At 37.2% G+C, this 13,861-nt stretch overlaps 1 protein-coding gene across 2 annotated transcripts in view; it reads right to left on the bottom strand.

Annotated features, from left to right (window-relative positions):
* The window catches only part of VPS13B (vacuolar protein sorting 13 homolog B), a 354,177-nt gene that overhangs the window by 319,516 nt on the left and 20,800 nt on the right, over window positions 1-13,861 (bottom strand). For both annotated transcript variants that reach the window (XM_083358950.1, XM_083358949.1), the window contains exons 4-7: window positions 8,934-9,051; window positions 7,380-7,547; window positions 5,798-5,979; window positions 4,478-4,652 (exon numbers count right to left, since the gene is read on the bottom strand). In XM_083358950.1, coding sequence (XP_083215076.1) covers window positions 4,478-4,652; window positions 5,798-5,979; window positions 7,380-7,547; window positions 8,934-9,051 — 643 coding nt within the window. The remainder of the gene's footprint in view (window positions 1-4,477; window positions 4,653-5,797; window positions 5,980-7,379; window positions 7,548-8,933; window positions 9,052-13,861) is intronic.

Below are 13,861 nucleotides of genomic sequence, written 5' to 3'. Positions count from 1 at the left end.
AATTTGTAATATAGGTACATGTAGTCATCTGAATTAAATTGTAAATATTTTTTCTACATCTATCACAGATGCACAAAAGTTAATCTCTAACAAGTCTATCTTCTGAAAGAATCAGCCCATCCTTCTCCAACTTGATAATACTTAAATATGGTTCATCCATTCTCTAAGAGATTATGAGAATCAGTCCTACGTATTTCGATGGTGCCAAGGAGGTATAGGACAATTTATACGTGGTAGAGAAAAACAACCCACCACTCAGTATCCTTACCAGAATAATGAAATATTACAGAAATAAGTTTGTAGTATCCAGTTTAAACAAATTAGCAGTTGAATCTACAACATTCAAAAGTCAAAGAATGCACTCCTACCTAAATTTACACAATAGACTGTACATATTAAAGTTTTTTCAAAAGAAAACAGTATTTATTTATTAAATCCATTTATTTAGCTGTCCATCTAACAAGTGACTCTAGGCAGAGAACACATTAAATGAAAATAAAAACAATGTCAATCAAAATGTATTAAAATTACCGTAGTTTCCGGCGTATAAGACTACTTTTTAACCCATGAAAATCTTCTCAAAAGTCAGGGGTCGTCTTATACGCCGGGTGCTGAAAATTTAGGGACAGGGCTGGCTGGAAAACCTGGAGCGGATCTCCCATTTAGTCTGTGCAGGGAAAGCGGGACCAATTGGAGAAGAAGCTGCAGTCTGTGATTTTTCACAGGCTGGGGTCTGGGCGTCTTTCCTTCTAAAGTTGAAGAGCAGCTGTAGTATATCCCAACTTGAAAGGCAGGTGGGGAAGGCAGCAGCCAGAGCAGCGGCTTAGCTCTAAGGACACATTTGACTCAGGAACTGGGCGGGCGGGCTGGAAAACCTGGAGCGGATCTCCCATTTGGTCTTTTTTAAAAAAAATCCCATTTATATCCTGCCCTTCTCCGAAGACTCAGGGTGGCTTACAATTTAAAGCACAAATCAATGTGCTTAGCAATAGCCTTCATTCTGTGTATATGCCTGTTTATTAGGGCTTTCACACACACCCCAAGCAGCATTATTACAAAGTCAGCTTATTGCCCCCAACAATCTGGGTCCTCATTTTACCTACCTTGGAAGGATGGAAAGCTGAGTCAACCTTGAGCCTGGTGGGATGCGAACCTGCACTAATTGCAGGCAGCTGGTGTTATTTAAGGCTCTGCGCAGGGAAAGCTTTAGAGTGAATTAGGAAAAGTGAAAAAGTGAATTAGGAAAATAGGGAACGGTTGCTGGAATTGGGTATGTGTAGCTTAACGAAGAGAAGGGTGAGGGGTGACATGATAGCAGTGATCCAATATCTCAGGGGCTGCCACAAAGCAGAGGGAGCCAAGCTATTCTCCAAAGCACCTGAAAGCAGGACAAGAAGCAATGGATGGAAACTAGTCAAGGAGAGAAGCAACCTAGAACTAAGGAGAAACTTCCTGACAGTTAGAACAATTAACCAGTGGAACAACCTGCCTCCAGAAGTGGTGAATGCTCCAACACTGGAAGTTTTTAAGAAGAGACTGGACAGCCATTTGTCTGAAATGGTAAAGGGTTTCCTGCCTTAGCAGGGGGTTGGACTAGATCAGTGTTTTTCAACCACTGTTCCGTGGCACACTAGTGTGCCGCGAGATGTTGTCTGGTGTGCCGTGGGAAAAATTGAAAAGTAATTATAAAATACTTTCTTTGTGTTTATTTGATTCCTATTCAAGAGAATTACTTTATATATAGTCAATATAGGCACAGAGTTAAATTTTTTAACATTTTCTAATGGTGGAGTGCCTCGTGATTTTTTTCATGAAACAAGTGTGCCTTTGCCCAAAAAAGGTTGAAAAACACTGGACTAGATGACCTCCAAGGTCCCCTCCAACTACTTATTATTATTATTATTATTATTATTATTATTATTATTATTATTATTATTATTATTATTATTGAGTTTAATTCACTTGCACTGTTTTATGTTTACATGTTTGATGACAAACAGCCTTATGTTTATAAGTGACAGTTTTCCTACTAAGCACCTGCATGTCATAAGCATTTGAATTAAAATTACCATATTAAAATCAAATCTGATGTTTTTTAATTTTTATTTGGTGTGCGTTGGAAGAGGGGTAGTCTTATACGGCGAGTATAGCCCAAACCCTATAATTTAACAGGAAATGTAGGGGGTCGTCTTATACGCCCAGTCGTCTTATACGCCGGAAAATACGGTATATATCAATTTAAATGGATATATTTATCTGTTTTAATTTAGCAAACATATTGTTTTTCAGAATATAGAAACATTATTAAATACAAGAACAAAACAAATGACATTCATAACTACATCCTATGTTTCCAAACCCCTTATTATCTATACATTTTCTGATATCCTAGTTCTAGACATAAACTTATACTAAGGTAAAGGTAAACGTTCCCCCGCACATGCGTGCTAGTTGTTTCCAACTCTAGGAGCCGGTGCTCATCTCCGTTTCAAAGCCGAAAAGCCAGCGCTTGTCCGAGGACGTCTCCGTGATCATGTGGCTGGCACTAGACGCCAAAGGCGCACGGAACGCTGTTACCTTCCCACCAGAGTGTCCCTATTTTTCTACTTGCATTTTTACATGCTTTCGAACTGCTAGGTTGGCAGAAGCTGGGACGAGTAACAGGCGCTCACTCTGTTACGCGGCACTTGGGATTCGACCCGCCAAACTGCCGACCTTCTGATCGATGAGCTCAGCGTCCTAACCCACTGAGCCACCGCGTCCCTTACAAACTTATACTAATGTGGTATAATTGTAAAGATGTGAATTAGGACTGTGTTGTGTATTGTTAAGACTCTTAATTGTGAAGACATAACAATATTTTAAATAAATAAAGAAGTTTCATTAGCTATTAGTTGTCTTCCAAGCCTAATTCAAGATGTTCACACAAAACCTTAAGCCTGACTTACTTTAAGGTCTTTCTATTCCCAAACTGTCTACTCTATACTTAAGTGCAATTCTTGTAGGTGCCAGCATGACTATATTGGACACAATCATCTCCTTATTGTGGTACCCGTAATATGGAATAACTTGCCACAGGAGTTGAAGGAAACTATCTTACAATAGTTTAGAATATTTATTTTCACAGCCCTTCTAATGTCAGTATTTTAATTTTTATTTTCATAATAAAATATAATTGTAATTCTATGTTAATGTTTTTATATGCCTTGCAAATTATCAAGAGTTCTCTAAATAAATTAAGTAAATTCAGATATGTAAACAGATTAATCATGTCTAATTCTCAGAGACAAGTCCCTGCAACTTTCTTGGCAAGGTTTTTCAGAAGTGATGTGCCACTGATTCCTCCCTAAGACTGAGAGAAAGTGACTTACCCAAGACCACCCAGCTCCTTTTGTATTCAAGATAGAACTAGAATTCACAATCTCCTGTTTTCTAGCCTGATGCCTTAACTACTGGGTTGTCAGGACCCTAAGACCACTCAATCATTGGCCACAGGCAGTACTCTAACAAACACCAAATAAATGATAAAATGGATTTTTATAATTGAAGAAAGTTGATTTTAATCATAAACATATATATAAGTATAAAAAATCTAATCTACACATAATGTATGTATTTATCTCCTTTTCATTAAGAGATGGATAGCAATAAAGGAAAATATTTATAGCTCAGGGTTGAAATGAGAGGTCCTTGGTGCTCTCTGAGCTTGTTTGTTTTCTTGCAGACATTACATTACCCAAACTAGGAAACATCATCAGTGCTGGGATACTGGGTACTGAAGCGCCTGCAAGAAAACAATCAAACTCAGACAACACCAAGGACCCCTCAGAGATGGCTAGTTACAGCAGGTTGTTAATGTTACTATGATTTCACATCACCTTTTGCACCATTACATATGACTGAGAAATAAAATAAGCAATCTATGTGTTCAGATTAAAAAGGAAATTCTATTAATAGTAACACACATTAAATAAAGCTATCAAATATAATAGTAAATATAATTTAAGGTACCGTAATTTCTTCTCAACTGATTATTACTGAATTATATAATAGGAAAATCTAAATCATCCCAATGGATTTATTCTACATACTCTTTTTGTATCTTATTATAAAATATTAATGTGACTCTTTGAACCAGCCTAAGATCTGTGCAGGACTCAATAAGGTAGCAATTCAGTTTTAAATACATTCATGGACTCAATCATGTTTCTTGAACAAGATGCCCATCTCATAAAAAATGCATTTCCACTACTTGCTTTTAAAAGATAAAATTGTTTTCAAAAAAAATATTTTTCTGCAAGACATCATGAAATAGATTTTTCTATAAATCAAGTCAAGCTATTGCTTAATATTTAAATCCTAATAAGTAACAATGTTACTAAACATTCAGTTATGGGACATTCCATCCTAAAAATAGGCTCTTTGGAATTTTACAGAAATGAACAGTCTGTTTCAAAGTCAGATTCTTTTTTATTACCTGAGATATTACCCAAGATATCCTTGGTGTGACAAATAGGGTCTTCACTTTCTCCATCTTTAAAGTTACCAATTTCTCCATAGTACAGTGATATTACAAGTTGCATTATACGGATAAACATAGGAAGCTGTTGATCAGTAATAGAAAGCTTCAGACTTTCAACTAAAGTATGAACCTGCAAGTACAGAGAAAAGCAGATAACAAAATAATCAGATTCCAACGCTCATGCTTAAGAAGCATCTGGGGTTGTCTTGGCTAAGTCTCTATCTTCTCACACAAAACAACTTCAGAAACAAACCAATATAAATTTTTATTTTCATTAAAATAGATATAACAGATACAATTCTGGGAAAAAATATTTTATCTTTAATAGTTCTAATAGAGAATAGTTAAAGCTAGCACTAGCTAAAAAAAAGTAAAGTCCATGATCTAACCAATACCTTTAATAACTTGTTCTGAAGCATTTTGGATAATAAAGTACACATTCTAAATTGGAAAAGCTATTTGAGAGAATAAAGCTCAGAATTCCACAGAAAATGGCCATTACCTAAAAAAAAAACTTTGTTGAGAGTGATCCAATATTTCTGAATATTAATCTTCAGTTCTACAGTCAAGCCTGTTTGAAATTTGTTATAGCTAATAAATTGAAGTTACACTGAAAAGCTTTAAATGTCCATTATGTTGAATTGGTAGCCTGCATTAGAAGACTGAAACCACATGCTACTGGATAAATTATGCACAAAACAACTGCTTATTACAGCATGTGGCATCAATAATACTAGTAAAATTAGCTGCACATAGGGATAGATGAATTACAACACACAAGCCCACATCTGGAAACAACTTCAACATAGATAAAGTTACGGAGCTTCCTCAGTTTTATATTAGAAATAGGATAAATTTCCAAAAATATATGCTGCTATTGACTGTTGGATTCAGCTGACGACGCTGGTTCCAAGATACTTATTAAGATATGTCACCTTGAAATAAGATTAGAATAAAATACTTCATAAAAAATATTCCAAACTCCAAACTATATGATTTTTTTCTTTATATTTTTTCTATTAACTATAGTGATGCCAATATCAAGAAAGAAATAAAGTGTCCAGAATGTCATAGAGTAATATCACTGTACAACATAGATGAAGTTAATACTTAACACAGAAATTCCTGAAACTTAAGTTCTGGTCGTGGATCAGAACACTATTCTCATATTTATTTGTTTGTTTGTTTGAGCATAAGTGTATCTCAAAAAAGCTTCAGTTATCTATTTTGGGCTTTTCAAGAATATATGACCCAATTATCAAGAAATCTACTTACTTTAATAATGGATGGCATCTTAGAATTAAGATTATCATAAGTGAAGTGCAAGCGAGTTCTAAATGAACACTTGTATAGCAGAGGATCTTGATAAAATTCAATTTTGCCACTAGCATTCCTTTTGTCTAGACAAACTGTACAATCAGAAAAGTTTATCACTTTCCTTAGTACCAAATCTGTTGCTATGAAAAGAAAGAAAAATAGCAAAACTAAATATTGTGTCTTAATAACAAGACAAAATAAATATTGTGTTCATATTTATATTCTACTTAATATTGAAAGAACCATACATGGTAATACTGCATAAACTTTTTCAAAATAACAGCCGGACACTGATTAATAATAATAATAATAATAATAATAATAATAATAATAATAATAATAATAATAATAATGATGATGATGATGATGATGATGATGATGACATTAGAAATAATGCTTCAGAAAGGAGATGGATGAGACAAAAAATATACAATAGATGGCACCAGTATGAAAACTACATTTGCTTTACCTTTCATTTAAAATAAGTGCATAATTACTCTTGATGTATGAAATAACTCTCCTCCTTTCACATTAAAAATAACAACAAACATTCACTTTTGGAAAGGTTCCAGAAACCACACAGATTATGCTTCTATGATATATAACTGAATAACAGAGTTGGAAGGGACCTTGGAAGTCTTCTAGTCCAACTCCCTGCTCAGGCAAGAAACCCTATATCTTTTCAGACAAATGGTTGTCCAATCTCTTCTTAAAAACCTCCAGTGTTGGAGCACCTACAAGTTCTGGAGGCAAGTCGTTCCACTGATTAATTGTTCTGTCAGGAAATTTCCCCTTAGTTCTAAATTGGATCTTTTCTTGATTAGTTTCCATCGATTGCTTCTCATTCTGCTTTCAGTTGCTTTGGAGAAAAGGCTGATTCCCATTATCTTTCCTTTAGATATTGGAACACTGCTATCATGTCACCTGTAGTCCTTCTTTTCACTAAACTAGACATACCCAATTCCAGCAACCGTTCTTTGTATCCCAGAATTTGTTTAACATACAAGTAAATACAAACAAATAACACCAGGGAGACTAGGTTTATGAGGAGTTCCCAAATGCATCCTGCTGCTTGGTATCCAATTCAATAAGTCATTGCAGAAATCTGGAAGGCTCAACTCCCCCACCCCGTCAAAATACTGTGTTTCTTGTTCTAAGGACAGAATAGGGAAACACAAAAGGCTATCTCACCTGCATAACTAGCTGGTCTGATGTTTCATATGTGCAGGCAGAACTAATCATCTCTCTGGTAAGTAACACAGAGCCCATTTACCCTTATTAGTCAATAGAACAGCCATTTCCCAGTGCCCTTAACTGAAGACGGCTAAGCTGTTGTTGTTGGGTTTTTTTCATATATTTGATTGATTTTTTTAAGCATAAATCACTTAATAGTTGGTAAACAGTGTATCTGCTGGGTTTACATTTGTAAAGAAAAATCATTAACAATTGGTTTCTATAATCCATAATCCACATAGTCCATTTAGTTGATTTTTAGTTGATTTTTTTTAACTCTGGCAAAAAGTATTGATTTACAGATTACCTGATATATCCATAAAGGCTCGATCCCAAAATTCATCTACTGTGTAACATTCCGCAGAAGTAATATTAACAGAAAGAACAATATCATCCTCCACATATTTGAGTATGAGGTTATTAATGACAATGTTGACGTTGTTTATTACCCGCCAAATCAAACTTTGTACATAACCTAAGAAGGAAATATAAATATGGTCTGTTGTTATTTAGGAACTCTACCAGCAAGCTGCTTAAAACAAAATAACCTTGCTTTTTTGACAATCCAAAAAAAGCTTTTAAATAAAACAAATGTAATCAACTTTTCTTGTCTTTTGGTCTTCAGCATTGGTGGGATTCAAATATGTGAACAACCGGTTCTCTGTGTGGATGCTGCTTTGGGAAGTCCATTTTGGGCCTGAGCAACAAAAAGTTAGCTACCAAAGTGGTGTGAACCAGCTGAATCCCACCACTGGTCTTCAGTAATTATAAATATCAAATAGAATGGGCATCCCCCACAAATCACTAGATAATCATTTAGCATTATCCAGTTTAAATATTTCAACTTAATGCATAAGTGGCAAAAACTAGCAAGACTATATTTAAAAGTATCCTGACAAATTCCTCTTTAGGATTACTGGTGTTTTACATAAGTAAAAACATAGATCTGCGCTGCAATCTCCATTGCCAAGAAATACTTCTTGCATAGATCTTCCTCTGTGCACTCCAACTCGTGCACCCTCTAATGCTGCAGAAAGAATGTTGAGGGATCGTGCTAGTGCCTTATTAGTGATTTATAACAATTACTATATTATCAAACTACAATTGTGCCAATATAACAATGAGGATAAGCTTTATATTACAACAGTAGATTGCCTTTTAGACCAGAGTTCCCCAATCTTTCTGGCTTTGCGGACCAGCAGGGGGGAGAAGGGATGATTCCCTGTGAGCAATGGGCAAGTGTGCACGCATGCACACACTCACTGCTCACACAAGTGGGGATTCACACACGCACACGCTTGCCTACCACTTCCATGGCCCAGTTCTGAACCGCTCAAGACTTGATAGTGGCCCATGGCCTGGGGGTTGGGGACCATTGTTTAAACCAATTAATGTCCTAAAAGACTGATTTTAGACTGCCTTAGAATTGCTTCATAAGTTCTCATTTAGCAACTGCTTTGTTTTAGTGACCATTCACAATTATGATGGTGATAAAAAGTAATTTTACAAGCAATCCTTGCACTTGCAACTTTCATAGGTCTGCAAAACAAAGGAAAGCTGAAGTAAGATCATAACCACGGTTGCACTTTCACCTCTTTGCTAAATAACAAGAGTTATAAATCCCAAATGTAGTACTGAAACAAGGACTACTTGTACTATTTATAAGTCAATAACCAACAAAAATAGATCAACTATTGATTTCCCAAGTTTATTTGTACTTAATTTTAATAACAAAGCAGAAATTCCAAGGCAGTGACAAATGCTCCCACAAAACTTTCTATTTAGATTTGGGAGGTACGGTGATGAATCTCAAAAGGCCCACTATAAATGTCCAAATATAATATTTATATGGAAAAATCACCTGGTGGCAAATCAGGGTCAGGAGAAGTCTGTTGAATTTTTCTTGGTTTCACTGTTGGTTTTGAACCTTCTGTAGTACTACGATTTGTTGAACTGGAACCACAACTTTCATGGTCATCCTAAAATATTTTTAAAAATTATTTGCTAAAGACAAGCAACAAAAGAAGTGCAAACATTAGGTAGTTAGATCATTTTTGTGCCTTCTTTAATTGGAATTACTGACCTATTTGATTTATATCTCAGCTTTCAATTCAATAACAAACAAAAGAGAGAATTAGCTTAAAATATTACTTAGCTTAAATTAATACTAAAACACACTAGCATTCAAAACTTTGCAAAGGAAAAATACCTGGTCTACTGTTCTAAGTGCAAAGAAAGTAAGAACTAAATGAACTCCAAAGCCAACACTTCACAGCAAAGGAATGATGATGTAGTGAAAGGTCCTTGCATGCATGCCAGAAAACAAACTATGACAACTGGGACATCTTCAAAAGGTCCTCTGCTTGGAGACTTAGGCCAACATTAAATTATGCTGAGTAAGCAATGGATTTTTCAGTTCAGACAATAGTTAACAACCCAGATGCCATACAGTATTTTGTGACAACTGCAAACTTCCAAATATTTTCAAGGGTAGTCCCTTGAAGTAGTCAAAACTAGTTTGCACCGAAATAAGTGTTGCCAAAGTTGACTGAGTTAGGAATTATTGCATTGGTACTTGTAAATGTACTTCTTGCCCAAATGTACTTCCTATCCAAACAACCTCTGTAAATTTACTGATAGCTGAGGATCAAGAAACACACTTAGATCATGACATCAATCAAAAGTAGCATAAAACCATGTAAAATAATGTAGAAAGCTTGAGGAAAGAATGAACAAGCTCTTGAGGGAAGAAAACAATAAAACTCTTTCCTAACCTGGCCTACCTCTAAACCAGAGGTAGGCAACCTTGGCTCTTTTATGACTTGTGGACTTCAGGACCCAGAATTCCTGAACCAGCCATGCTGACTCAGGAATTCTGGGAGTTGGAAGTCCACAAGTCATAAAAGAGCCAAGGTTGCCTACCCCTGCTCTAAACGAATCCAAATTGGCAACTTGGGAGTCCTCCTAGATCAGGGGTGTCAAACTCAATTTCAGTGAGGGCCGCATCAGCATTGCGGTTGCCCTCAAGGGGCCTGGTGGGTATGGCCAGGGTGGGCGTGGCCTACTGGGTGGGCGTGGCCTACTGCGTGGGCATGGCTAGAGTGTGTATGGCCTACTGGGTGGGCGTGACCAGCTCTACATCGTTCACATCAAGGTTGCCTATGGGGGCCCCGGGCAGGAGTGGGACAGATCTGAGGGTCTCTGACAGGAGGAGGGTCTCTGGGCCAGGGCCAAGGCAGTGGGGGCCGTTCCCTCACTGTTTCCAGGATGGCTTCGCGGGCCACATGAAACCACTTTGCAGGCCGGATCCGGCCCCCGGGCCTTGTGTTTGACATGTCTGTCCTAGATTCACAGCTTTCCTTGGAAGACCACATAATAGCTGTGACTAGGGGAGCCTTTGCCCAGGTTCGCCTGGTGTGCCAATTACGGCCTTATCTAGACCGTGATGCCCTGCGTACAGTCACTCATGCACTCGTGACCTCTCATTTAGACTACTGCAATGCTCTCTACATGGGGCTGCCCTTGAGGACCACTCGGAGGCTCCAACTGGTACAGAATGCAGCCGCGAGAGTTGTGTTGGGAGTCTCCCGATACTCCCATGTTATACCTCTACTCCGTGAGCTGCATTGGCTCCCAGTTGTCCTCCGGGTAAGATTCAAGGTGCTAGTAATGGTTTTCAAAGCCCTACATGGTATGGGTCCGGAGTACCTTAGGAATCACCTGCTGCCAGCGTCAACTTCCCTCCGTCCAGTGCGCTCCCACAGAGAGGGCCTCCTAAGGGTCCCGCTGTTTGGAGAATGCCGTCTGGTGGCTCCCAGAGGGAGGGCGTTCTCTGTGGGCGCGCCTGACCTATGGAACCATTTACCGGTTGAGCTCCGGATGGCTCCCGACCTTCGCTCCTTCCAACATGACCTAAAAACCTATCTGTTTGAGCAATCCGGTCTGGTCTGACGGGTTCTGTTGTAATTATTGTTTTAAGGTAACTTATCTTCTACATTAATGTTTTCAATATCTGTATTTGTGCATTTGATATTTATGTCACTGTTCACCGCCCTGAGTCCTTAGGGAGAAGGGCAGTATACAAATCAAATAAATAAATAAATAAATAAATTTAGTTTCTACTGAAAGCAGCACTTCTGTTTCTGTTCTTCCTGATCTAGCCCATTATCAAATTTAAGCAATACTTTGTAGTACTGACTATTCTCTTATAATTTGATGCAAAGAGCCATTAAACGTTTGTCATCCACAAAAAAATAACTTCTGATTCTAAAGGCCCACATGACTTCCCCAGCAATTTCCTATCTATGCTGAACAGCACAGGTGCTGTAAATGTTGGTTCCCAGACTGATAAAGTTTCAAGAGATAGTTTCATGAACAACCAGCTGCTAATTTTCCCAAAACCACTGAAGAAACCTGTTTACTAGTTTGTGGAAAAGCTGCATAGAAGGAATCAGACAATTTTCACCTAAATATACATAAAGCTATATTGGTACCAAATTGTAAACAATTCACCTATTGAAATTCTTACATTCCATACTCCTGGCATCACAATAAATCTTGCTAAAGAAAACTCTATGAGAATCATGTCTGAAAAAGAAATAGGCTAAAGACATAGAAATAATTATCTGCCAAAGCCCAAAGTTAACCATAGTTGATGCATTTACAGACTGCTGGAAGAATAAAAGGTGACCTTAAAATAGAGAGTTTTTAAGACAAATGACAGAATTTTGAAATCCTCATACAGAACCCAAACTGCCTATTAGGACATATATGTAAATTACTATTAAAATAATAGCAAGACAGAAGAAGTATAATGTTTTATGATAAAGTAGATGCAAATTTTTAAAGAACTAATTACTATACATTACAAATATGGGAAGACTTATGGGGGGAAAAACAATAAAATTTACCCTACCCTATAATTTAAGAGAAAATTGATATAAAATGTTTACATTTGTACTCCCCCCCCCTTCCATTCAATCATGTATGATTCTTGGATACTGCCTGAATAAGTCCCTATAGTTTTTTTGGCAAGGATTTGCAAAAATGGTTTGCAAAGTGGCAGGACCAAGGTCATCCAGCTGGCTTTGTGCCTAAGGCAAGACTAGAACTCATGGTGTCCCAGTTTCTAGCCTGATGCCTTAACCACTACAGCATATTGGTACATATCTCTGTATAAATCACAACAACTGATAAATCATAGAATAATACATGTTGGAAACATTACAATACTAAAGCAACCTGTTATTCTATGTGGTAGTCATTAAAAAACATTCAAAAGTATTGTAAAGAAATATACAGTATTATTCAAAGATATTTAAAAATAAAAGTTGAGTTGAAACCTTCATTTTTTTCTGTAGGAATCTTTCCAGAACAAATAAATTTTTAAAAAATCACAATTTATCAGAGTATGTGTTGACAGCTACAAAGACTAATTTGATCCAACTTGGGTAAGGAAGGAGGGTATGGGGTCCATGTGTGGAGGCAAGAATGGGTGGGATGGGGAAAGAAGGCACAGAGAACATGCATATGTGCAGTCAAGGACAGGAAGCCAGGAAAGAGGTTACCAGATACATGCATACATGCATGTGCGCAAACACAAGAAAGCTAGGGAAGGAGGATGTGAGTGCATGTGAGCAAAGGGGGGAAGGAGGGTGTGGTACATACAAGTGAAGAAGTGCCAGGAAAAGTAGTGGAGACTTATATGCAACCTTTTCTGCTGGCAAGAAAGATCACAAATGCTGACAGGTAATCACATGACCATGGGATGCTGCAACTGGTCATAAGGTTGAGCTGGTTGCCAACTGGCCAAATTTTGTTCATGTGACCAAGGGGCACTGCAAAACTCCAAACTTAAAGAACTGGTCATTGTTTGGTCAGCACCATCGTAACTTTGAATGGTTGCTGAACAAATGAAAGGTCATAATTTGAGGACTATCTATAAGTCACTGATAGCTAGTTTGGTGCCATGACTTAGAAAAGGTTAGAAACCAAATACAGTAACCATGAGTTTTAGTCCTGCCTTAGACACAAAACCAGCTCTCAGCCTTAGAAAGAAGGTAATGACAAAATTCTTCTGAGAAACCTTGCCAGAAACTTTTTTTGTAATTGCCATGAGCTAAAATTGAGTCTATGGCAGACATGTCAAACTCGAGACGTCACATAATGTCGTGCAATATATCGGGACAGTTTTGCCATTGCCGGCAATGGGGTGGGCGTGGCTTCCGGATGACGCATCCAGCCTGAGGGCCGGCAGTTTGATACCCCTGGTCTACGGCAACAAATAAAAACCTAGGTAACTAGCCCTTTAGAATGGTGGTTACTTAGGAAGGTGATCCTGAAAAACAAGATGATCTATCTAACGTGCTTGTTCAGTCATGCAGAGAGAAAATAAAATTATTTGAGAAAAATCCTGAAGCAACTTGTAGTATTGAGCATTCTTTTTAACTCCTGGGACATTGCCTTATTGGCCACAATTCTCAAATTAAAGATGGAACTGAAGGAGGAAAGAATGGTTATTCTACAAAGATCTTAAATCTTATAAAAATACTGTAAGGAATAAAAAATACTGTAAGGTATTTACATTGATCCTTCAATCTGAATAAGCTATTTGAGTTCCTAAAAAAGATGGCATTACTCTCAAATCTATAATGAGTAATATTCATAAGTTAATTCTATTACATTAAGTGTGATTTATAACCCAGAAAATATATATTTGATTTTAACTTGAAATCTGTTTTAAAAACAGTACGATTTCAAATATAAATAGTTAACAGTGTACCGTAGTTT

The sequence above is a fragment of the Vipera ursinii genome (genome assembly GCF_947247035.1).
Source record: "Vipera ursinii genome assembly, chromosome: 3".
NCBI lineage: Eukaryota > Metazoa > Chordata > Lepidosauria > Squamata > Viperidae > Vipera > Vipera ursinii.
This window is presented reverse-complemented; position numbering and strand designations above follow the sequence as displayed.